General features: G+C 35.3%; 1 protein-coding gene across 2 annotated transcripts; it reads left to right on the top strand.

Moving 5' to 3' along the window:
• The first annotated feature begins 114 nt into the window (after positions 1-114).
• LOC145586384 (exonuclease 1-like) lies at positions 115-14432 on the top strand. 2 transcript variants are annotated; one of them, XM_081643223.1, is made up of 13 exons: positions 115-470; positions 586-622; positions 742-916; positions 1027-1105; positions 8806-8850; positions 8998-9147; positions 9270-9384; positions 9581-9681; positions 10831-10928; positions 12601-12684; positions 13219-13415; positions 13544-13654; positions 13750-14432. In XM_081643223.1, the coding sequence occupies exons 1-13, from the start codon at positions 393-395 to the stop codon at positions 14160-14162; spliced, it is 1683 nt and encodes a 560-aa protein (XP_081499349.1). In that variant the 5' UTR covers positions 115-392; the 3' UTR covers positions 14163-14432. The 2 variants fall into 2 exon arrangements, with proteins under 2 accessions (XP_081499349.1, XP_081499341.1); XM_081643215.1 differs by having other exon boundaries at positions 117-470; positions 12592-12684.
• The last annotated feature ends 9994 nt before the right edge of the window (positions 14433-24426 follow it).

Consider the following 24426-nt stretch of genomic DNA (forward strand, 5'->3'; position numbering starts at 1 on the left):
CCTGACTAAAAGTTTAGCTTTATATATTAGTTATATAATAGAATAATATGATATGATATAATATGATATTATTGATGATTGATATGCCTAAGCTTCCTTTAAAAAAAAAAAAAGTACACAAGTCCTATTAGGAGAAACAAAAGAGCGCGGTTTAATTTTAATTGTTTCCCCAATTCGAATTTGATTCCCGGTAAATATTAGTTAAACTCCGGTTCACACAATACCAAACCAAATAACCCAGAAACCCAGTTGTTGTATTCTCATTTCAACCACACAAAACATACCGTCACAGACTGACTGACTACTAAGTCATTCAGTAGAATCCACATTTTCACCCCATTTCTTCCCGCCATTGTCGTCTCCGCCTCTCCACCACCACAACACCCTCAATAATGGGCATCAAAGATCTTCTCAGATTTCTTAAACCATACACCGAGCCCATCCACGTTCGAAAATACGCCGGCAAACGAGTATTTTCCCTTTCTTTTACATTCGTCACACCATCAATTAATAGTGTGCCTCGTCACATATAAGAATTTTTGCTATTCAATTTATCGGACTTAATATATTTTATTTTTTTTGCAGGTGGGTATTGATGCTTATGCTTGGCTTCACAGAGGAGGTACCAATTATTGCTATGTAATTTATTTTTTTATTCTAATTGGAGTTCAAATGGGTTTAGTTTTTAGAAGTATAATTGATTTTTTATTTTATTTTATTTTATTTTATTTTATTTTACAGCATACTCGTGTAGCATGGAGCTGAGTTTAAATTCAGAGGGAGAAAAGAAACTGCAATACATTAATTATTTCATGCACAGAATTAAGTTACTAAAGCACCATAAGATTACCCCAGTTGTGGTTTTTGATGGTGGGAACATTCCTTGTAAAGCCGGGACTGAGAACGAGCGATACAGGCATGTTTTAATACCGCTTGCTCGAATGCGGAACCGATCTCGTGTTATATGTGCTTAATTTATGGTTGTAGTAGACACTAATTGGTCTGTCATACTATATATTGATTCAGGAGAAGAAAAGTTAACAAGGAAATGGCAATGGAGAAACTTAACGAGGGGAATGTTGGTGGTGCCATTGAACTCTTTCAGGTTAGATTAATCTCTCTTTGTGTGATTTCGATGAATCTCCTTTGTTTATCGGATGCATTCGTGATTATTCCTGTTTTGAATTGTTTTGTTACTTATTAAATTATGTTAATCAGCCTAGTTTCTCTCATGTTTAGTAGTTTGATGGCTAATTTTATTCTTCTGCTGGTATCTTTGCTTAATTTTTAGCTACATTAGTTGAAAAAGAAATGGGCTGCTTGCAGCATACATGGAGAGTTAAGTAGTTAACATATCAAGTTATTTGTGAGGAATGTTTTATATTATTTGGATATAACCATGCCGAGATATATCTGAGATATACTAACCAAGCTAGTACATCTTGGATTCTTTATTTTTTATGTTGACCGACTTTGCAAGTTTCAGAGCACAGGATTATAGAAAAAAAGTCTGACCCTGCAACGTTTGAAAAATTCTTTGTTCCACTATGTCTAGTTGTGTAGATGTGGCTATCGCTTCAATATTTACAATGTGGAATATGGAAATGTTTGAGATAAACATTACTTAGTTTTGTACTTGTTGTACTCTTTTTGTCATTAGGATTCATTATTGTTATATGTGTGTCTCGAATGCTCCATGTTGATATATGCTTTAGTATTATGGTGTTTGGAGCTTTAAGCAAAGAAGCATGGAAAGGGCTGACTTAAAATGAGCATATCTCAAGATCTAAAAGTGATATTGAGATGATTCAAGTTGGAGGTGATAGCTATTCTCAAGAGCTTTCCAACGACTGGTCATCAGCTTGATTTGGTTAAGAATCGAGGGAGTTATGACTGTTTAAAGAAGTGCTGTCCGCGCAGGGGGAGTTCGACCGAACCATTTAATAAGTTCGGTCGATTCTTTTGGCAGAACTGATGCCCTTTTGATTTCTAGAGTAGGTTCGGTCGAACCTATGGAGGTGTGACCGAACCACACTAAGTTCGACCGAACTCTGGGTAGGTTCGGTTGAACCTTCGAGCCCTTGTTCCAGCGTTGCGATTTCTTCTTATTTTGCTCGGGATGTAATCTTAACTGTTGATTCATCTTGCCCTATATATACTCTTGTTTTTCATTGTAGAGAGTATGAGAGAGAAACACAAGTGAGACTTAGACCTTAAATTAGCTCACCAAGAACACCATCTTTCTCCATTGTAATTCTTCCTCCATTGAAGAGTAATACAAGCTCCAATCTCCCCAAAAGTGGATATAGCTCATTTTGAGTGAACCACTATAAATCTTGTGTGTTTTATTTTGTTCATTTTTAATTGCTACATTTAGCTTTGCATTGTTCCTCAATCAAATTCAAAGTCCCAAAAAAGGTCATATTTCATAACAATTGGTATCAAGAGCTTAGGTTGTTTTTGGGGTTGATTGTTTGATTTCTTGTTTTGAGTATTGAGTACTCATGTCAACAATGAAGCTAGACATTGAGAAGTTTGATAGGTCAATTAAGTTTGGCCTTTGGAAATTAAAGATGAAAGCTATTTTGATAGAAAATGGTGTGCACAAGGCCCTTGATGGGCAAGAAGAAAAACCGTTAACCATGACGGAAGAAAAGTGGGAAGAGATTGACTTGAAGGCTTTGTCGGCTATACAACTTTTTCTCTCGAACGAAGTATTGAGGGAAGTTGCCAATGAAACTACCGCGGAGGAGCTATGGACAAAGTTGGAGTCTCTTTACATGGCAAAGAGTGTCACCAACCGTCTACTACTCAAGAGTAGACTCTATGATCTCCGCCTTGAGGAAGGTAATTCACTTAAGTCTCATTTAGATATTTTTTCTCGATTGTCATGGATCTTCAAAATATTGATGTGACATTGGATGATGAAGATCTTGCAATTTACTTGTTATGTTCATTACCACCTTCTTACAAGCATTTTCGTGAAACTATCTTGTATGGTAGAGATGACTTGAGTATAGATGATGTTAGAGATGCTTTGACCCAAAGGGACTTAATTGATAATCAATTAATTTCTAAATCATCTAATAACTCCAATGATGGTTTGTTTGTGAGAGGTAGAACCTTTGAAAAGGGTTCTACTAGTAATGGTAATGGGGGGAAGAATAAGGGTCGGTCTAAGTCAAAGAAACCGAATCCTAATCGTAACAAGACTTGCAATTATTGTCGCATTAAGGGCCACACTAAAACGGAATGTTGGAAGTGGCAAAAGAAACAATTGGGAAATGGTGATGCTAAGAACACAAAGGGCAAAGACTCTCAAACTACCGCCGAGGCTAGTTATGTTGACACCGATAGTGATAGTGGTGCATTGGTTGCCACTCATGGGAAATTCAAGGGAAAGGATGAATGGATTTTAGATTCGGGTTGCTCTTTTCATATGACCCCCAACAAGGATCTCTTTAGCTCTTATGAGGAGTATAATGGAGGTAATGTCACAATGGGAAACAATGCTACTTGCAAAGTGATTGGAATTGGGACGGTCGCCATCAAAATTTTTGACGGTGTTGTGAGAACCTTAACTAAAGTTCGTCATGTTCCGGAGCTCAAGAAGAATTTGATATCTCTTTGCACCCTTGACACTAATGGGTGCAAGTACATAGCGGAAGGTGGAGTTTTGAAGATTGTCAAAGGTGCTCTTGTGTTGATGAAAGGTTCAAAAGTGGGTAGCTTGTATACATTACAAGGATCCACCATGGTTGGCTCGGAAAATGTTTCCACGGGTACTATGAGTGATAGTGAGACCAAGTTATGGCATTCGAGACTTGGCCATATGGGGGAACACGGTATGTCGGAGCTTTGTAAGCAAGGTCGTTTTGGAAGCTTGAAGCTTGGGAACCTTGGCTTTTGTGAGCATTGTGTGTATGGTAAACATAAGCGGGTTAGCTTCAAACCCGCAATTCACAACACCAAAGGGATTCTTGACTACATCCATTCGGATTTGTGGGGTCCTTCTAAAGTCCCTTCTATTGGTGGTTGCAATTATTTGCTCACTATGGTTGATGATTTTTCTAGGAAAGTTTGGTCATTCTTCATCAAGCATAAAGATGATGTATTTGATGTTTTCCTTGATTGGAAGACCATGATTGAGAAGAAGACCGAGAAAAGAATCAAGACCTTGAGGACCGATAATGGTCTAGAGTTTGTTGAAAAGAAGTTCACAAAGTATTGTTCCAAGAATGGCATTGTGCGGCATCGAACTTGTGTGGGTAGACCTCAACAAAATGGGGTTGCGGAGAGAATGAATAGAACTCTCCTAGAGAGAGCAAGGTGTGGCACAAGCAAATATGGGGAAATCTTTTTGGGCGGAAGCCGTGTCAACGGCTTGTTACTTGGTGAATCGCTCTCCTCACTCGGCCCTTAACTTCAAGTCACCACAGGAGGTATGGTACGGAAAGCCCGTTGATTATTCTACTTTGAAAGTATTTGGTTGTCCGGCTTTTATTCATGTAAATGATGGTAAACTTGAACCTAGAGCTAAAAAATGTATTTTTATAGGCTATGGTTTAGGTGTTAAGGGTTATAGAGTATGGTGTACCCAATCTAGAAGAGTTATAACTTCTAGAGATGTAATCTTTGATGAAACATGTATGATTGCTCTCGAAAAGGAGATTTCTATATGTAATGATGATGTAGGTACACACCATGATACCGAGGAGGAGGTGGAGCTCGATTATGAGCATCCACATCATGAAGATGGTCCCTCTCCAAGGAGACCTCGTGAAGCAACACCACAAACCCAAAAGAAGTCCATTGCCGAAGAGAGAGCAAAAAGACAAATCAAGCCTCCAAGTAGATACATCGAGGAGTGTGATTATGTCCAATATGCTCTCACCGTTGCAAGTCAAGTTGAGACCAACAATGATGATCCATGCTCCTTTAAAGAAGCAATGTCTCAATCCGATGCCGGTAAGTGGTTAATAGCCATGAAGCAAGAGATGAAATCTTTAAGTAAGAACAATACTTGGGAGCTATGTTGTGCACCAAAAGGCAAGAGAATTGTTGGGTGCAAGTGGGTGTACAAGAAGAAAGAAGGTACACCGGAATTGGGCGGTCCTATCTACAAGGCAAGAGTTGTTGCAAAGGGTTTCACGCAAATTGAAGGCATTGACTTTCATGAAGTTTTCTCACCGGTTGTGAAACACTCATCCATAAGGGTGTTGCTTGCCTTGGTAGCTATTGAAGATTTGGAGCTACACCAACTTGATGTGAAGACCGCATTTCTCCATGGTGAATTGGAGGAAGAGATCTACATGAGTCAACCGGAAGGGTTTGAGGTGGTTGGAAAGGAAGATCATGTATGCCGTCTTGTGAAGTCCTTGTATGGTTTGAAGCAATCTCCAAGGCAATGGTACAAACGATTTGATTCGTTCATGTTGGCACATGAGTTCACAAGGAGTTCATTTGATAGTTGTGTTTACTTCAAAGAACTTGAAGGTGGTTCTTTTATCTACTTACTCTTATATGTAGATGATATGTTGGTGGCTTGCAAGAATATGATTGAGGTTAACAACTTGAAAAGGTTGTTGAGTAGTGAGTTTGATATGAAAGATCTTGGTGAAGCCAAGAAGATTCTTGGTATGGAGATCATTCGTGATAGGAGTGCGAATGTGTTGTATCTTAGTCAAAGAAGATACATAGAGAAGGTGCTTGAGCGTTTCTCCATGATGCATGCAAAACCCGTGTCCACTCCATTGGGTTCTCACTTTAAGCTCTCAAAAGAGCTTTGTCCTCAATCCAAAGAAGAAGAGAAAGATATGGCTCACATTCCGTACACAAGTGCGGTTGGAAGTGTGATGTATGCCATGGTATGTTCAAGACCGGATACAGCTCATGCGGTGAGCATGGTGAGCCGGTATATGTCAAGACCGGGAAAGGTCCATTGGGAAGCCGTGAAGTGGTTGTTGAGGTACTTGAAAGGAACCTCAAACGTTTGCCTTGAATTTGGAAGGGATTCAAACGGACTTGTTGACTATTGTGATTCAGATTATGGAGGAGACTTGGATGATCGGAAATCTACATCCGGTTATGTTTTTACTTTGGGTGGTACGACCGTGAGTTGGCAATCTTCGCTACAAGATGTTGTAGCTCTTTCAACTACGGAAGCCGACTTCATGGCCATTACCGAGGCATTTAAGGAAGCAAAGTGGCTTAAGGGTCTAGTGGGTGAGTTTAGTTCATATTCAAGCTTGGTGTCTGTTTTTGGTGATAGCCAAAGTGCAATTCACTTAGCCAAGAACCAAAACACATTTTATAAATGAACCAAGCACATTGATGTTAAGTACAACTTCGTTCGAGATGTGATTGCAAAGAAAGAGTTACTCTTGAAAAAGATTGGTACCGAGGAGAATCCAGCGGACATGTTGACAAAATCTTTGCCTACAACTAAGTTCACTTTGTGCGTGGACTTAGTTGGTCTCTCTTTATGTTCGATGTAAGCCCTTAAAGGGCTTGTTTGGGGATGGAGCTTCATTGTTGATGATTACTAGTTAAAAGGAAGTGTGGAGGATTGCGAGTCAAGGTGGAGAATTGTTATATGTGTGCCTCGAATGCTCCATGTTGATATATGCTTTAGTATTATGGTGTTTGGAGCTTTAAGCAAAGAAGCATGGAAAGGGCTGACTTAAAATGAGCATATCTCAAGATCTAAAAGTGATATTGAGATGATTCAAGTTGGAGGTGATAGCTATTCTCAAGAGCTTTCCAACGACTGGTCATAAGCTTGATTTGGTTAAGAATCGAGGGAGTTATGACTGTTTAAAGAAGTGCTGTCCGCGCAGGGGGAGTTCGACCGAACCATTTAATAAGTTCGGTCGATTCTTTTGGCAGAACTGATGCCCTTTTGATTTCTAGAGTAGGTTCGGTCGAACCTATGGAGGTGTGACCGAACCACACTAAGTTCGACCGAACTCTGGGTAGGTTCGGTTGAACCTTCGAGCCCTTGTTCCAGCGCTGCGATTTCTTCTTATTTTGCTCGGGATGTAATCTTAACCATTGATTCATCTTGCCCTATATATACTCTTGTTTTTCATTGTAGAGAGTATGAGAGAGAAACACAAGTGAGACTTAGACCTTAAATTAGCTCACCAAGAACACCATCTTTCTCCATTGTAATTCTTCCTCCATTGAAGAGTAATACAAGCTCCAATCTCCCCAAAAGTGGATGTAGCTCATTTTGAGTGAACCACTATAAATCTTGTGTGTTTTATTTTGTTCATTTTTAATTGCTTTCTCATTTAGCTTTGCATTGTTCCTCAATCAAATTCAAAGTCCCAAAAAAGGTCCTATTTCATAACAATTATGAACACTAAAGCCAGTAAATAGCTCTTATGAAGGGCCATAACTTGGACAGTCAGGCCCCTGCACTCGATGCAGTAAGTTTGTGATAGCTTTTAGTCTTGAGGACTAATAGAAAAGTGTTACGAGTCTTAGTTGTGTTGCAACAACTACCGTGGAGAATTCAGAATAGGGTATATTTTGGATGTGGAAGAAACAAAAATGATATGGAGCAATCAGAAGATGTTGTTGAGATTGAAAAGGTTGTAGCCTCTTTTCTGTTCTTCAACGTTATCCTGACATAAGGGTTTTTTTGGATTTTTTAAAAAAATCAAACTTTAGGTTACCTTGGACTTCCAACTATCATCAAAGTGTAAATGTATCTAGTTCTCATGCCCACATATGAAACTAATTTATTGGCCCTAAGATAGCTAATTTATACTATTGTTACAAGTTCTGGCAATTTCTAAGACATCAAATGAGTCAGCAGGACTTGGAATTATTGTTAAATTTGATGTGAAGTGCGTATTTCTGAATGACCTCAAAAACGAAGTCCTATAAAATAGAGAAAATGTGCAAGTTGACTCTCAAATGACTGGCATGTTTGTTGCTAGGTTTAGTTTTTTTATGCACTAATTCAGTGGTTCTCACGAGTCTCACCTTCTTCAGATTCACAAAAATGAGGAATATTTTGTGTGTTTTTCAATTAGAAATAGTTTTTGACATCGCTAAGAAAAGAGAGCTCTAGATCGGCTATCAAGTACACTGTACACACTTGAACCAAATTATATGGAAGTAGTATGGAACTCTGTTACTCTCTGGACAAAAGTTGTAGCTACTGGTTATTTTCTGTTCCTTCTTAGACATACAAGAGCCTCAACAGGCTTCGTTAGACACTAAAATTAGTGTTGATCTTCTAAGATAAATTTCAAAAGTAGGAAGTGCACTGGTAGAGGAACTAATGCAACCTGTCCTGCAGTTCTTATGAGCTGGTCTGCAGGTTGTACCATTGAAAGTATCATGTACATCAACCTAAATAACCAGTATCTTCTTTTTACTCCATAATGGAATGTTAAAATGGACCCGTTCCGGCACAGATCGGTTGCTTAATTGCTTTAGGGGATTTATATCTCATATTGTTTACTTTGTAATATGCTAATAATATAATATCTTGCAGTACTATGAACATTAATCTTGTAGTTATTTTTGCAGAATGCCAGAATGTTATTATCAGAAAATGTGATAGCATAAACAATTATTAAATTTTGTTTGTTTTTTTTGTTTTTTTGTTATAATTGTAAGTATAACTCCTAAGTCCTAACTAAGTCTTTGCAAGATTAATTAACAAATAAATTCACTTTGTACTCCATAATATTGATTATTGATTGAAGTCCCATCCATCTCTTTATATGTGTCTGCGTAAAGCAATGCATAAACTCCAACATTGACAAGTTTGGTTCTTTTCTGTAGAGAGCAATCAGCATCACTCCATCTATGGCACACCTATTGATACAGGTATGTCATTCACCCAAGTAATGTTTTGCTTTTCATTGACACGTTAAATATGTGAGCTTTTATATTTTTGAGTTTGTTCTTTGGATGCTTCTAACCTAGTAACCTGCTTCTATAAAATTATTGGCTCACTTGTGTACTTATGTTCAGACTTTGAAAACAGAAAATGTCGAGTTTATTGTTGCTCCATATGAAGCTGATGCACAATTGGCATACTTGTCTAGCCTTGGAGAAGAACATGGTGGTATCGTGGCTATAATTAGTGAGGACAGTGATCTGTTGGCATATGGTTGCCCATCTGTAAGAACTTCGTCAACTCTCTGTCCCTGAAGACGGGAGTTATACCGCTTACTGGCAACTTTCCAATTCCATATCGTTGGTTCATTCTTTGTTTTCTCATAATTATATACGCTGGTGAACAGATCATTTTTAAAATGGATCGATTTGGCAATGGTGAGGAGATCATTATAGATAAGGTTTTCAACTCGGCAGAAATTAAACCATCATTCCGAAACTTCAACACCAATTTATTCATAGGTGTATTTTCAAACAATTTTTATGCTTTATTTAAGCTGGATCTCTTCCCTATAACTTGCATTAGCATCTGTATTATGTATTTGTAGAGGGATAACAAGGAAACCTCTATACTTTATCTGGCATTTTTTTTTTTATATATATTTTTTCTCCTAGATGTTTGAACTCAAATTGTGATTTATGGTATTTTTGCCCACAGATATGTGCGTCTTGGCAGGCTGTGATTTTCTTCCATCTATTCCTGGTATTGGAATTGTTAAAGCTCATGCGCTGGTCTCAAAGTACCGCAACATAGATCGTGTAAGTCTCTTTTGTCAGCCAAGCATATCAGAATTATGAGTGTTTATCCTCTAGGAGATCAGACATAGAATCATATTAGGATTTATTTGTCTTCTTTCCACTTCATCCAAGGTTTCAAATAAGACTAAACGACACAATTCTTGATCCCTAATTGTTTGAATCTCCTTAGCTGTTGCATTATAGGATAATAAGCCCTTAGGATAACTCTAGATTTCATGTTTATTTCTCTCAGAATGTTTTTCTTGCAGAATGGAAATAATACTCCGGAAATTTGATTGAAAGAAGAGAAAAGAAGTAAATTGGATTAAAATTATTGCAATTGAATTTATGTATATATGAGGCTAAAGGAAGTCAAATAAAATTACCTAAGCTGTCTAGATATAAAATGGATCTTTGGAGCTTCACCCTTCAGAAATTTAGACCTTCCTCACTGTTGAATACAACCAGCTTTTAAAGAGCATAACTCTTGAAATATTTTCTATAAGTGGCTATGCCCTCTTCTCAGTATTACGTTAGCTTTCTATAGTCTTACATCTTTTAAGTACTTAATTTACAGATCTGAGCTAGTACTCTCAAACAATTACAAAAGGATTTTGAAAATACAATAACTGCCTTTCTCTAACAAGAATGCTGATTTCCCATCAATTGTTTCTTTAGTGTGAATGGAACTCAACTGTTGCTGTGAACTTGTAAGAATATTTCCCTTTTCATTAGCTTGAAGCTTTTCCTTATAGCTCTGCTTTGTTGGCTAAAATCTGAAAAAAAAAAGAACAAAAATCAATACGTCCAATTTGTCATGTTGAACTATTGTGAATTTATCAAAGACTGTCCTTATGGATCCATGTTAGCCTTAATTATCTTAAATTTAATCAGATACCTAAACCCATGGATTGCAGGCTAGAGTGCTAGACCCCCTCTGTGTTAGTCTTTTAAGTTTTAAGAGTCTACATATCAGAATAAAATGGCTAGCATGGCATCCTCCTTCACCTGCTTGCTTGGTTCTGGTTTTATAACCTGAACTCTGCCATTGACTTCTTGTATGATAGATTCTCTGTTGCAGGCAATGGTGCATCATTTAACGTCATAACATTTGAGCTATCTCAACTAGCCGTAACACTCTATTTTCCTCCTGCTCGTCTACTCTTGCAGGTGCTATCAGTTTTAAAGACTGACAAGGGTAAGCAAGTGCCTGATGATTATGCAAGATCTTTCAAGGAAGCAGTGGCGGTGTTCCAACATGCTACAATGTAAGAAAATGATACTCAAAGGGCTACCTCACAAGTTGGCAGTTTCCCAGTTTCCTACATATATATATATATATATATTATATATATATATATATATATATATATATATATATATATATATATATATATATATTTATATATATTATATATGTAGGGGAAGGCTCTTGTGAGAATTTTTCTTATGTGAGAATTTTTCATATGTGAGAACACTCTTTATGTTCTAAATTTTTACTCGTATGTTTTAAATTTTAAATCTGATGTTCTAAACTTTTCCTTAGGTGTTCTAAATTAAATCAAATGTTCTAATTTAGTACTCACATGTTCTAAACCATAAATTAGTTAAGTTTGATGTCATAAATTTTAAATAACTTGTTCCAAAATTTTAACTTATATGTTCTAAATTTTAAAACGTGTGTTCTAAGATTTTTAATTATATGTTCCAGATTTTAAAACGTATGTTCTATTTTTTTTTACACGTATGTTCTAAATTCTTTACTCACACTTTCTATATTCTATATCAGTTTGTTCTAAATTTTTATTCACATGTTCATAATCTTAAGTCAGATGTTCTAAATTTTACTCATATGTTTAAAATTTCATAAAGCAAATTTTTTAAATTTTTAATCACTTGTTCTAATTCTAAAATCAGATATTCTAAACATATTACTCACACAAATGTTCTAATTTATTACTCATATGTTCAGAATTTTAATTTGAGTCATATGTTCTAAATTTTAACTCGCATGTTCTAAATTTTTACTCACATGTTCTAAAATTTTACTCACATGTTCTAAATTTTAAATCAGTTCTCATATAAGTATGAATTCTCACATATGGACCTATTCTCACCGGATCCCTCCCCTATATATGTATATGTATATATATATATATATATATATATATATGTATGTATGTATATGTATATATATAGGGGAAGACTCTCATGAGAAATTTTCTTATGTGAGAATTTTTCTCATGTGTGAACACTCTTTATGTTCTAAATTTTTACTCATATATTTTAAATTATAAATCTGATTTTCTAAACTTTTCCTTAGGTGTTCTAAATTAAATCAAATGTTCTAATTTAGTACTTACATGTTCTAAACCATAAATTAGTTAAGTTTGATGTCATAAATTTTAAATAACTTGTTCCTAAATTTTAACTTATATTTTCTAAATTTTAAAACGTGTATTTTAAGATTTTTAATTATATGTTCCAGATTTTAAAGTGTATGTTCAATTTTTTTACTCGTATGTTCTAAATTCTTTACTCACACTTTCTATATTCTATATCAGTTTGTTCTAAATTTTTATTCACATGTTCATAATCTTAAATCAGATGTCTAAATTTTACTCATATGTTTAAAATTTCATAAAGCAAATTTTATAAATTTTTAATCACTTGTTCTTATTCTTAAATCAGATGTTGTAAACATATTATTCACACCAATGTTCTAAATTATTAATCATATGTTCAAAATTTTAATTTAAGTCACATGTTCTAAATTTTAACTCGCATGTTCTAAATTTTAACTCATATTTTCTAAATTTTTACTCACATGTTCTAAATTTTAAATCAGTTCTCATTTAAGTATGAATTCTCACGTATGGTAATGGTAGATTTACCTCTTCTATTCTTGCTTACTGCTGATGTTTTTCCTAGATATAATAGAGAAAAGAAGAAAGTTGAGCACATGAAAGAACTCCCAGAAACACTTTTGGAGTCACTCGGAGGAGAAATTTTTTTCTTGGGACCGTATCCTTCTCATTGCTTCCCTTTAACTAGGCTCATTGGAGATGCATATGCCAATAATCATATACCTCTTATATGGAGAAGGTTATTTGAACATGAGACTGAATAATCCACATTTTAATATTTACTACAGTAAGGAGGAACTTTTGTCTACTCCAGGATAGAACCATTTGATCCTATTTTCATTCCAAAACTGCCTTCTTACAACTAAGTCAGGAAAACCTCAAAATGCCTCTAGATAAAAAAATTATTAGAAATAACCTCAAAATGTCCATTGACATTGGACATGTTATTCAAATACCGAGTGTGAATTTACCACTGCTCTTAGGAGTAGTGTCTAAGCTTCTGTATCTGAAATGATGTTTTTGCAAGTGGTTGCATGGAAGCTGTGCTGTAAGATCACTGACAAAACCTAGCTTATTGAGAAACCTTAAATGAAAAGACATAAAAAGTTAACATTCCTAAGGTTGTTTACTTGTGTCTGTGTATAAGTGCTGCACACTCGCTTCTTCTTTAACCACTGGTGAAAACTATCAGAATCATTCCTCCGTCAATTTCAACTGCTATTGCTGAAGGTAATTTAGACCCCTCTACAATGGAAGCTTACGAGTGTTCACTGAGCCAGAAAAATTCTGGATTGGCTGAAATTGATCAGTGTGAGGTGCCTGATCCAGCAGATGCTGTAGAGACTCGTTCTGCTTTATCTCAACAGACCAATAAAGGAAATAAGCATCGTAAGTTTATTTCCCTCTATTTTTTACCACCCCTGCCTTGAAATACCGGTGGAGAAAAGACCCTATAATTATTATTTTAAGATATGATTTTGAAAATAACATGTAGCTGCAACGATTACTGCAAACAGGAGCAGCGAAACCTTATCCAGCATTCGAAGTTCATGGGGACAAAGAGAAACAAGAACAGAGCTGTTTTGCTGTATATTCATACCTAAGTAAAAAAGAGAGAAGCATTTCAAGTAAGTTGATCATCAAAGAATATCCTGTTTTACTTTTGAAAGTCTAAATATATGTTACACAAACTGACCAGACAATAATGCCATTGTATTTATAGGCACAAGTACTATGACGGCCCCTAGACAAGTCTTGAAGGAAAAAAATTTCTCGGATGAAGCTGCAGCTCTTTCAAATTTAGTCCTTGCATCAGAGGCTCACAATGATGAAGAAATCTCTATTGTTTCTGAGGAGTTTCCGGTAAAGACACCTGACAATAATCCATTCCGAAAAAGGAAACTTCATTCAGAGAACATAGAAACTACCCCTACAACAAAGTCAACAGTGACTGAGGATGATCAACTCGAGTTGAGAAGGCCAACTCTTGATTCCCAGGACAGTGTAAACTCTACAATTCAGACGTTAGTTGACAACAAAGAACAGTTTAAAGCTCTGAAAAAAGGTAAGATAAGCACCTGCAAAGCTTCAGGAAATAAAAAAAGTAGTATACTGAATTTCTTTGCTCGCATTTAATTAAGAGCCAATCATTGATTTATGTACTTGGTTGAATGTCTAATTTAAAGCTATTAACACCAAATTTTGATATTGTGCAATGTAAAGCATGTACCAAGGTACCTTTTAAGCATGCTTAATTTTCCAGCACTGTACGTCTTAGTTGTATTAAGTTTAGTTCGTAGCACATACAAGCAAGACTTTACTTGTATGGATGACTTTGTATAAGATTAGAGAGAGAATCATGTATTTGTAAATAGTATTTTTCTCAATAGATTGATGTTGGTTTTATAGTTTATGCCTGTTCCGGGTGAGTTCCGATGCCGTGATGTCTTGGGGTTGGTAAAGGTTTACCGTCCAATTCGATGTCTGCACAGTCAACACAAATTAGCTAGCCTGGGGGGTTATTCGAAAATAACCGCTCCGATGCTAAAGTTAGCAATTTGAGAAGAAGGAATAAGAGAAAGAAAGGATAAGAGATTGTACCTTCATTATGGAAATGTGATTGGGTATATATAGGAAGACAACCAAGCTGTTGCCACCTATCAGCGTAGGTGGCAAACCGACCTTGTAGGTAGCAGGTGCCTACGTGGTCTGGAGCAGCACTCTGTGTGGCCGAGAGAAAGGCCGTTATGGATATTGAGCAATTATGGTAATTAACAGGTTTGTTATCGACTAATTAATGTCTTTGTCGGCATCCTCCCGTACAATGCCTTCTTCAACATTAATCTTAGTTCTAGAAATTGTTTCTTATCATTATAAAATGTCACTTTAGTGCAAATAGAAAATTTTATAGGATTGTATAATGAAATCTTAGATAGTCTTTGTGTACATTAAAGTACAAATTTGTGCCTACACTCATATGTAGATAGCACTACCTGCACTCTCTCTTTCTTTAGAATGATGTTATTTTATAGTAGTTTTTCAGTATCGAATCACGTATAAATTGTTCAGTTTTATATAAGTAAATGTTTATTTTCATATTATTAAATGTTCAATCTTATTATCACAATTTGCAATATTTAAATTATAATATAATATTTTTTTTCCACTTGTTTTTAGACAACTTGTTTTTTTTTTTATTATTTAATTAATTTAATTGACTTTGTTTGAAAAAAAAAATATCTTTTAATATAAAATAAAAGAATTCAATTACCATTGTAATAATTTTAAATTAATACATATATTTTGTTTCTTAAACATTAAAGGAAACTTTGAATATAGTCTTTTAATTTAGGAAAAATTGTCTGAAATAATCCGACATTTGTCTCATCCGTCCAAAATAATCCCACCCGTTAGTTGAGACGAATAATACAAGAGGGAGGGGTGAATTGTATTTGAGTTCCTAGTGACTACTTTTCGCGGAATAATAAAACAATGCTTTTAGGAACTTGCAAAGACACACAGATTTTACGAGGAAACCTTCCAGGGCCCAACTGGAAGTAAAACCTCGACCCTACCTTAGGGATTTCAAACACAAGCTACTTCACTATAATAGGGAAAACACCAAGTTACAACCTACTATAATCAGACCGTTACTCACAAGTTCCAGAACGAACTTGCTACACAGTAGGACCCTATCCTACCCAATCTAAGCACCACACTTAGATTCACTCGTACTCCCAAAGTACATAAAATCTCAGCTTCACACTAGAAGCTTACACAAATTGTATGTAAATATTAAACACACACACACACCCAAATAACCTAACCAATACAAGTAATGCAACCTAGTATATGATAGGCAAGCAATGCACGAAATCCGAAACTAATATAACAAGGTTAGAAGCTTGGTAAACTTACTCAATTAAAGCTCAGTGATTTCTTCTCGCATAAACTTACAAAAACCTTAAACCATTTCGATCTCTACTATTTATACAAGTATGCCTTGTATAGCAAGTAGGTTTTCTAAAAGATAAACAAGTTAATTTTCCTTATCTTTAAAACACGGTTTTTAAGTAAATCTTATAGAAGAAAATCTTTTCCGGAAAATAAGATAGAAAGATTATGTTAAGAAGAATAATATCTTTTTAACAAACTGATTTTAAGAAATAAAACCTTTTAATTTTTTTTTTTTTCTAAAATCTATCTTTTATCTTTTCCCTTTTAATTTATTTACCAAGCTAATTTGCCACGCTTCTAATAAATTTCGTGCATAGCCTACTTAACGTATTTAATAATATATCTAGAAGATAAAATCTTAGCTAAATAAAATTGTTGCGCCGCGCTTTTGTATAAGTAGGTTACTTGGGCTTCACGCAGACTAAGTTCCTTTAGGACCTTACTGTCCTCAATCGCAGACTAGGCTAACATCTCAGCTTGCTGTCTTCAAGTTCCTGTTAGAGAACTCTTCTTCTACTTGGTTTAACTTTCTATTTAAAGGCTCCTTTAGTCTTCTTAGCTCAAGTTACTTCTTCCATCACCAAGATCAATTTCACCTAAACTAATCAAACACTTAAAAACCTTTATTAGTTGAGTTTGCCTTAGTATAAGTTCATCATCATCAAAACCTTTAAGCTTCAACAATTTCCCCCTTTTTGATGATGACAAACTTAAGCAAACTCTTGAGAAAAGTTAAAACAAATAGAAGGCCGTATTTTTGTATTTTTGATTTATTGAGAAAAAGAAATAAACATACAACTGAAATTCAAAAGAAAAAAAAAGAAGAAGAACTAAAAACAAAACATAAAGACATAAATTAAGAATTACAACAAGAAATAAACTAAGCTAATTGGCATCATATTAGAAGAAATTTCTGATACTTTCTCAACTGGAACCCAGAACAACTTTAGCTTCCAAGTTTGCTTCTTCTTTTCCCCCTTTTGGCATCATAAAAAAGTTCTTTTTCAAGGTATTAAGCATCTAGCCACACCCCCACAAGCAATTCATCGAGTGTGGGAAACTGAAGGCAGCACTGCTAACTTACCTTAAACAAGTTTCACTTTCCTACATAAGTGTTCAAAACATACATATACACACAAGTATAGGCCAAGTTCCAATTATTTATTAAAAACCAATAGATTTAATATCATGCTAAACACTTTTAAAAATATTACAATCAAAAGTAATTGTTCAAAAACTAAAACATAAATTGAAATTGTTCATGACTGAAATAAAGAAACAAAAAATAGGCTAGGCTAGATATAGGATAGAATGGGGTAGATTGAGAACATGATGATCTAGGTCTCAAGAAACTCCAAAATTTTCTTGTAGTCCTCCTTTGTTTGTTGTGCAGAAGCCTCTAGGTTGTCTTTAAGACTCTTGAGTTTATGTTGGAACTCCTCCTTATGTTCCTTTAGAGCCTTGTCCTGTTCTTGCAGAAACTTCTTTTGCTCTTGAAACTCCTTGTTCTGTTTCTGCATTAGCTTCTTGAGCTTTTTCAATTCCTTTCCCTGCTCCCGCACAAGCTTTTCCAGGGCCAAAAACTGAAGTTTTCCAGCAGAATCCTTCATCTGTTTCTCAACCCTTTCCATCCTTTCCACCAGTTCTGCAACTTTCCCATTGAGGATACCTTCATCAACATCCAACTCTAGTGGTTGTTCCATGCTTGTCTTAGGAACAGAACTAGCAGATATCCTCCTGCTCTTCCTTATAGGCTGTTCAGACACCTCCTTTTCTTTTCTTTTTCCTGTTACTTTTTCTTTCTTTTTCTCTCCCTTCTTTTCCTCACCTTTTTTCAATTTCTGAACCTTCCCATTCACCACCTCCAAGCTAATCCCCATCAAGGTCTCTTCATTAATCACATTTTCTGGTTTCTCCTCCAAACCTCCATATTATCCCTTTAGAACCACTCCAAAACTTTCAAAGACTATGGACAGGATGGCTCCATATCCCACCTTAGTTTTACTCGGAACACAGTGTGCCAAGTGCTGAAACATGAGCGAGGGAAAATTTATTTTTATTTTCTTGGACAAACAAAAGATCACAACCATGTCCATTAGACATGCTTCTCCTTTCTTTGAAGTTCGAGGCAGAATAGTTTTCTTAACTAAATTGAACAACATCTTGTTCAATGGAATTAAATCATTGCGACTCATGATATTCTTCCCCCTTTTTCCTCCTAGATCTTCTACTATATCACCACTCAGATATTTTCCAACCTTCACACTAGCCTTCCCTTTAATGTAGGTCTCATACCCAACGATAGGTGTTTTCAGAATTTTACCTAGGGTTTCAACATTGAATTCAATTTTTGTCCCATCAACTTTACTAGACATAACCCCCAATTTCACTTCAAAGTTCTGACAAAACTCAGTCATAGCAATTGGGTACATGTAATTATCGGAATCTTTACCCAACAAGTGTTCCTATCCCTGGAACTTAATTAAATCAAGAAATTCTAGAAACCTAGCCTTTCTACACCAAGCTAAATCAATGCGATGTCCTAAAACATACCATCCTGCTTGTGATTCAAGTTCGGCTTGATCAGTTCCTTCCTCTTCTTCATCCTCCTTTTTCCGATTCCTCCTTTTCTGAGTTGTTATGATCTTCTTTCACTTCCTCTCCGTCATTCATCTCTCCTCCTTCTTCGCCATCCTCTTTAGATTATTCTAGTTGTTTCCCTTAAGCAAACTTGTCAACCTCTTCCATTTTCTCCTCAAGTGACTTCCCTTTTAGTTTCTTCTCTTTCCACTCTTTCAGTCTTTGAAGAACACTTGAAACGGATGACTCTTCTTGGTCATTTTTACTCTCCACTTCTTTAGGTTTAGATGACGAGGTTTTAGGATTTTCAGGGGTTTTAGTCGAAGTTGAAGAAGGTTTGTAGTTAACCATGGCTAATGGAGATGTTTCCTCTTGAATTGTATTTTCGGAGCTTTGAGAATTTTCTGATGAGACGATTTCAGCAATGATGACCATGGTATTCTAGAGATGGTTTTAAGCTTCAAAGGGTTTTTACTGAAAAGGGGTTAAGTTGATTTGACAGTGCGATGAAAGAGGTGGGTGAAGATTCCTTTTATGATAAATGAATCGGTGTGAAGGAAATTAAGAGTTTTTCACTTTTCAGTCATTAATTGAACATATTTCATTAATTTTTCTAAATTCAAATAACAGGATATATTTTTACCAAATTCCTTTTCTTTCCAAATTCGTTTAATTTTAAAAAAAAACTTTCTGAAAATAAAAACAAACAATTGGAACACGCTTTCTACACATGTGCAATGTACATAATTAATAACTTATACAATTAAGAGTTTTAATGAACTTACCTCTAGTAATTAACAACGATGACACTTCAGCTATGTTTAGCACACCAAGATGTTGCTAAATGCTCTTTTTGCTCTATTTACATTATTTTTGACTTTGCCATATCTTGGAACTTCAGAAGCAATCAATTCAGCTTGATCATCCCAAGTTCCAATCTCAATTTCTCAAATCTTTCTCTGCTTAAGGGCTTGGTTAGAATATCTGCAATTTTATTTTCAGTATGACAAAATTCTAACTTAATGTTCCCTTGCTCCACATTATCTTTTAGAAAGTGATGCCTAATGTGGATGTGTTTTACCTTTGAGTGTTGAACTGGATCCTTAGAAATACATATGGCACTAGTATTATCACAATAAATAGGCACACATTCAAAAATAATACCAAAATCTCTAACCTGTTGCTTTATCCAAAGTACTTGTGAACAACATGTTGCTGCTGTCACATACTCAGCCTCAGCTGTAGATATTGCAACTGTGTTTGCTTCTTGGAACCCCAAGAAACTAAACAAGGTCCCAAAAACTGTACCATACCTGAAGTGCTTATTCTATTAACCAAATCACCTGCATAGTCAGCATAAGTAAAGCCATTTAAATCAAAGGAGTCACTTCTAGGATAGAAGAGACTCAAATCATCAGTTCCTTTCAGGTATCTATGGATTCTCTTTACTGCTTTCAAGTGAGACTCCTTTGGATTTGCTTGGAACCTGGCACACAAACCTACACTAAAAGATATGTCAGGTCTACTAGCTGTTAGATAAAGTAAAGAACCTATCATACCTCTATACATAGATTGATCAACATAAGTTCTAGTTGTATCTTCATCCAATATAGTTGCTATACCCATTGGAGTGTTATTGGTCTTAGCATTATCTAGCTTGTACTTCTTGATCAGTTCCTTGATATATTTTTGTTGATGGATCATGATTCCTTCTTCAGTTTGCTTGATTTGCAATCTGAGGAAGAAGTTTAATTCTCCCATCATACTCATTTCAAATTCACCACTCATTAGGTAAGCAAAATACTTGCACAAAGATTCATTAGTTGCACCAAATAAAATATCATCAACATAAATTTGTACAACTAATATGTCAGTTCCATTTGATTTTACAAACAAGGTTTTATCTATTTTACCACGTTTAAAACCATTTAGGAACTTTGACAATCTTTCATACCATGCTCTAGGAGCTTGCTTCAGCCCATAAAAGAGCTTTGTCAAGCTTATAGACATGGTTTGGGAACTCTGGATTTTCAAATCCAGGAGGTTGTTCCACATAGACTTCTTCATTTAGAAATCCATTTAGAAATGCACATTTAACATCCATCTGGAACAATGTGAATCCCATATAAGCAGGAAAAGCAATGAGTAAACGAATAGCCTCTAACCTGGCTACAGGAGCAAATGTCTCTTCATAGTCTATTCCTTCTTGTTGATTGAAGCCTTGAACAACAAGTCGTGCCTTATTCTTGACAATAATACCATGCTCATCTAGCTTGTTCCTAAACACCCATTATAAACCAATAGTCTTCTTATCCTTGAGTCTAGGTTCTAGATGCCAAATTTCATTTCTTTCAAACTCATTTAATTCAGCATGCATGGAATTAATCCAGTCTGCGCCAGTTAAAGCTTCAACTTAGTTCTTTGGTTCCATAGAAGAAAGGAATGCATAGAATGCACAGAAGTTCCTAAGCCGAGATCTAGTCTGAGTTCCTTTTGTAATATCACTCATGATTGCATCTACGGGATGTGATTTTTGATGTTTCCATCGCTTTGGATTAAAGTCCCTAACTGGATACAATCTTTCCTGATTGTTGTTGACTGGTTCTTCTGTAGGAACTTGATCTTGAGTCTCAGTTGGAACTTCAACAGGATTTTCCTCATTCCGATCTTGATTTTGCTCTTGAGGTGGAGTTTCTGGTGCATTCTCTATTTCAGATTTTGCATTTTCTTCTGGATTCGCTTCTGGATTCGTTTCTTCTACATTTTTAACTTGCTGCTTCTACAATGATGTTGATTCCTCATCTGGATCTTGCTTGCGCACAAGTCCAATTTCAAAATCATCATCACAATCCTGTACATCATTTAAGTGTTTAGTTTCATCAAATAAAATATGTACAGATTCCTCAACACACATTGTTCTTTTATTATAAACTCTATATGCTTTACTATTAGGGGCATATCCTAAGAATACTGCCTCATCACTATGTTCATCAAATTTTCCCAAGTTCCTTTTACCATTATTATGAACAAAGCATTTACATCCAAAAGATCTAAAGTAAGAAATATTAGGCTTTCTCCCTTTGATTAGCTCATAAGGAGTTTGTTGGTGATGGCTTTAACATATACTCTGTTAAGAATATAGCATGCTGTATTCACTGCTTCTGCCCAGAAGTTCCTAGGCAGTCCACTTGAGATCCACATTGTTTAGGCCATGTCTTCAAGGCTTCTATTCTTGCGTTCCACAACACCATTCTGTTGTGGAGTTCTTGGTGCAGAAAAGTTGAGATCCATTCCATGCTCAGTGAAAAATTCATCAAACCTTGAGTTTTCAAATTTTGTTCCATGATCTGATCTGAGGTGAACCAATGGATTACCTGTTCTTCTTTGCTCTTTCTTTACAAAAGCTACAAATTCATCAAATGTCTCATCTTTGCTAACTAGAAAGAAAACCCAAGTAAATCTTGAAAAATCATCAACAATAACCATTACATATCTCTTACCACTTCTACTTTGGATTCTCATAGGACCACACAGATCCATATGAATAGGTTCTAAAGGTCTTTTGGTACTTACCATTTTCTTGGACTTGAAAGAAATTCGAGTATGCTTTCCTCTAACACAAGCATCACACACTTTGTCATACAGGAACTTAATGCAAGGAAGTCCTTCCACTAGTTCCTTAGATCTAAGCTTATCGAGTAAAGTAAAGCTTGCATGGCCAAATCTCTTGTGCCATAATAGAGGATCATCCTCAATAACACTGAGACATGTTAAACTGTTATTAGGAACCTCGTTAAGATCAACAACATATGTGTTCCCTTTACGAGTTCCTTCTAAAATAATGTTTCCAGTGTCATTGTGAATGATTCCGCATTTATTAGAGGTAAAGCTTATAGAGTTACCTTTGTCACAAAATTGTGAAAAACTTAACAAGTTGTGTTTGAGACCCTTGACCAAAAATACATTATCAATAGCATGGGAACTTGACCTTCCTACTTTGCCAATAGCAACTATATCTCCTTTCATGTTATCAGCAAAGGTCACAGTTCCCCTATAGTAGGAATCCAGTGAGAGAAATCTAGATTTGTCTCCAGTCATGTGCTTAGAACAACCACTGTCGAGGTACTAAGTGTTGTTCCCCCTCACTGGAACTTGCATGAAGAATCAAACATTAGTATCAGGAACCCAGGTTTCCTTGGGTTCCTGTGTAACATGAGTGGGATTATTTTTCATAACCCAAATCTGTTCAACATGGTTTTCATTTTTCTGTGTGCTCTTTTCTTTCTTAGGACACTTAACCTGCTTGTGTCCTGTTTTACCACAAAAATAACAAACAATACTACTAGGTAGCTAGGTAGGTCAACATACTTCTTTTCCTTTTGGAACTTCCTTTTGAAACCCAAACCTTCTGTTCTTTTGGTTTTAGCTTTGGTGATCCAACCATATAAGATTCAGATAAAAACTATGAGGCACGAAAATAATATCTAAATATCTTTGAACGTCTTTCAATTCGGATAGAAATAAGATTTTCAAAAAGAAAAATGTTATTAATTTCAAACTCTTTAATCTTATATTTTCAAAAGGAATAATTAAGATCTTTTAGAAACTTATAGAAGCTTCCAATTAATACTAATTGATTTAGGAATGGGATTAAATCGTTTAGACCCTCCATATGATCATTGGTTCGTAGGTAAGGTGGGCTTAGGTTCGGTTTGGGCTCAGTTTAATATTTTGGCCATAACTTATTCGTTATAACTTGGATTTGGGCTTATAATATATCGTTGGAAAGATCTTTTCAAACCCCATCCAACTATTCAATCATTGGACACAGATTATGGACCAAAATAAACTGGACTAAATATTTTTATAAAAAGGACACAAAATGAATGATATTAAAAGATACGAAATGAATTATTTTGGGTTTAAAGGCACGAAAAGAGGAAAATAAGTTATGGTTTGGGGAATGGGATAGGATTTGAGATGGTTTTATGAAATGGAAATATGGATTTAAGCACTCCAAGATTAAATACTTAACCCGACCAATAATGGCGGTGAAAGGTTGTTCATCATCGGGTTTGGTTTTGGAGAGACATTTTTAGGTGTCTACAGTGGGTATTAATAATTAACTCCAAAGTAATTTGGGCTGAATGCATCATTTGAAATGAAATGCTTACATAAAAACATGCCACTTGTATTAGGCATATCAAAAAGTTCTTCTTGTATTCAATCTTTTTCAATTCATTTTTTTTTCTTCCACATCATCTAATTTTCCACTAATTTACTACACTCTCATTTTTTTTAACAAAAAAACCCTCAATCCCTCACACATAAATATAATGAATAACTCATTAAACATTAACCATATACAACACGTAATTATCTTACAACATAACTTAACAGATAGCGAAGAAAGAAGAATTAAAACAAAGATTTTTTAGGCTTGTCGGCGTTCGATAGTGAATATAAGAGTAGACAAACCCTTCATTTGAGCTTAGGTTAGAGAGAGAGATACCACAATAGACAAACCCTTCATTTATGCTTAGGTTAGAGAGATATATCGGAGTCACTTGAGTAGTTGAGTTTAGGTTAGAGAGAACCCTTCATTTGAGCTTAGATTAGAGAGAGATAGAGCGTGCATATGCTTAGGTTAGATTAAAGTATATATGACTATGACGGTGCATTATGGGGAGGTAATCTACACTATTTGGTTGTTTCCCTCTTATATTACAATATTTGTATATAACAATTTACCTTTTATTTTTATTTTTTATTTTTATTTTTTTTTTTAAAAATACTATCCAAACATGAAGAATCTATCTCTACCCTTTTAAAAACCAGAAATTGTATTACTATTTGAAATCTA

This window comes from Chenopodium album, chromosome 2 (genome assembly GCF_948465745.1).
Source record: "Chenopodium album chromosome 2, dcCheAlbu1.1, whole genome shotgun sequence".
NCBI lineage: Eukaryota > Viridiplantae > Streptophyta > Magnoliopsida > Caryophyllales > Amaranthaceae > Chenopodium > Chenopodium album.

What these genes read in the sequence shown, in the direction of transcription:
- LOC145586384 (XM_081643215.1), top strand. Translation starts at nt 393, where the DNA reads ATGGGCATCAAAGATCTTCTCAGATTTCTTAAACCATACACCGAGCCC. An exon ending in ACTGAGAACGAGCGATACAG is followed by an intron (nt 917 to 1,026) that starts GCATGTTTTAAT and finishes ATATTGATTCAG; the next exon opens with GAGAAGAAAAGTTAACAAGG. An exon ending in TGGCATATGGTTGCCCATCT is followed by an intron (nt 9,148 to 9,269) that starts GTAAGAACTTCG and finishes GCTGGTGAACAG; the next exon opens with ATCATTTTTAAAATGGATCG.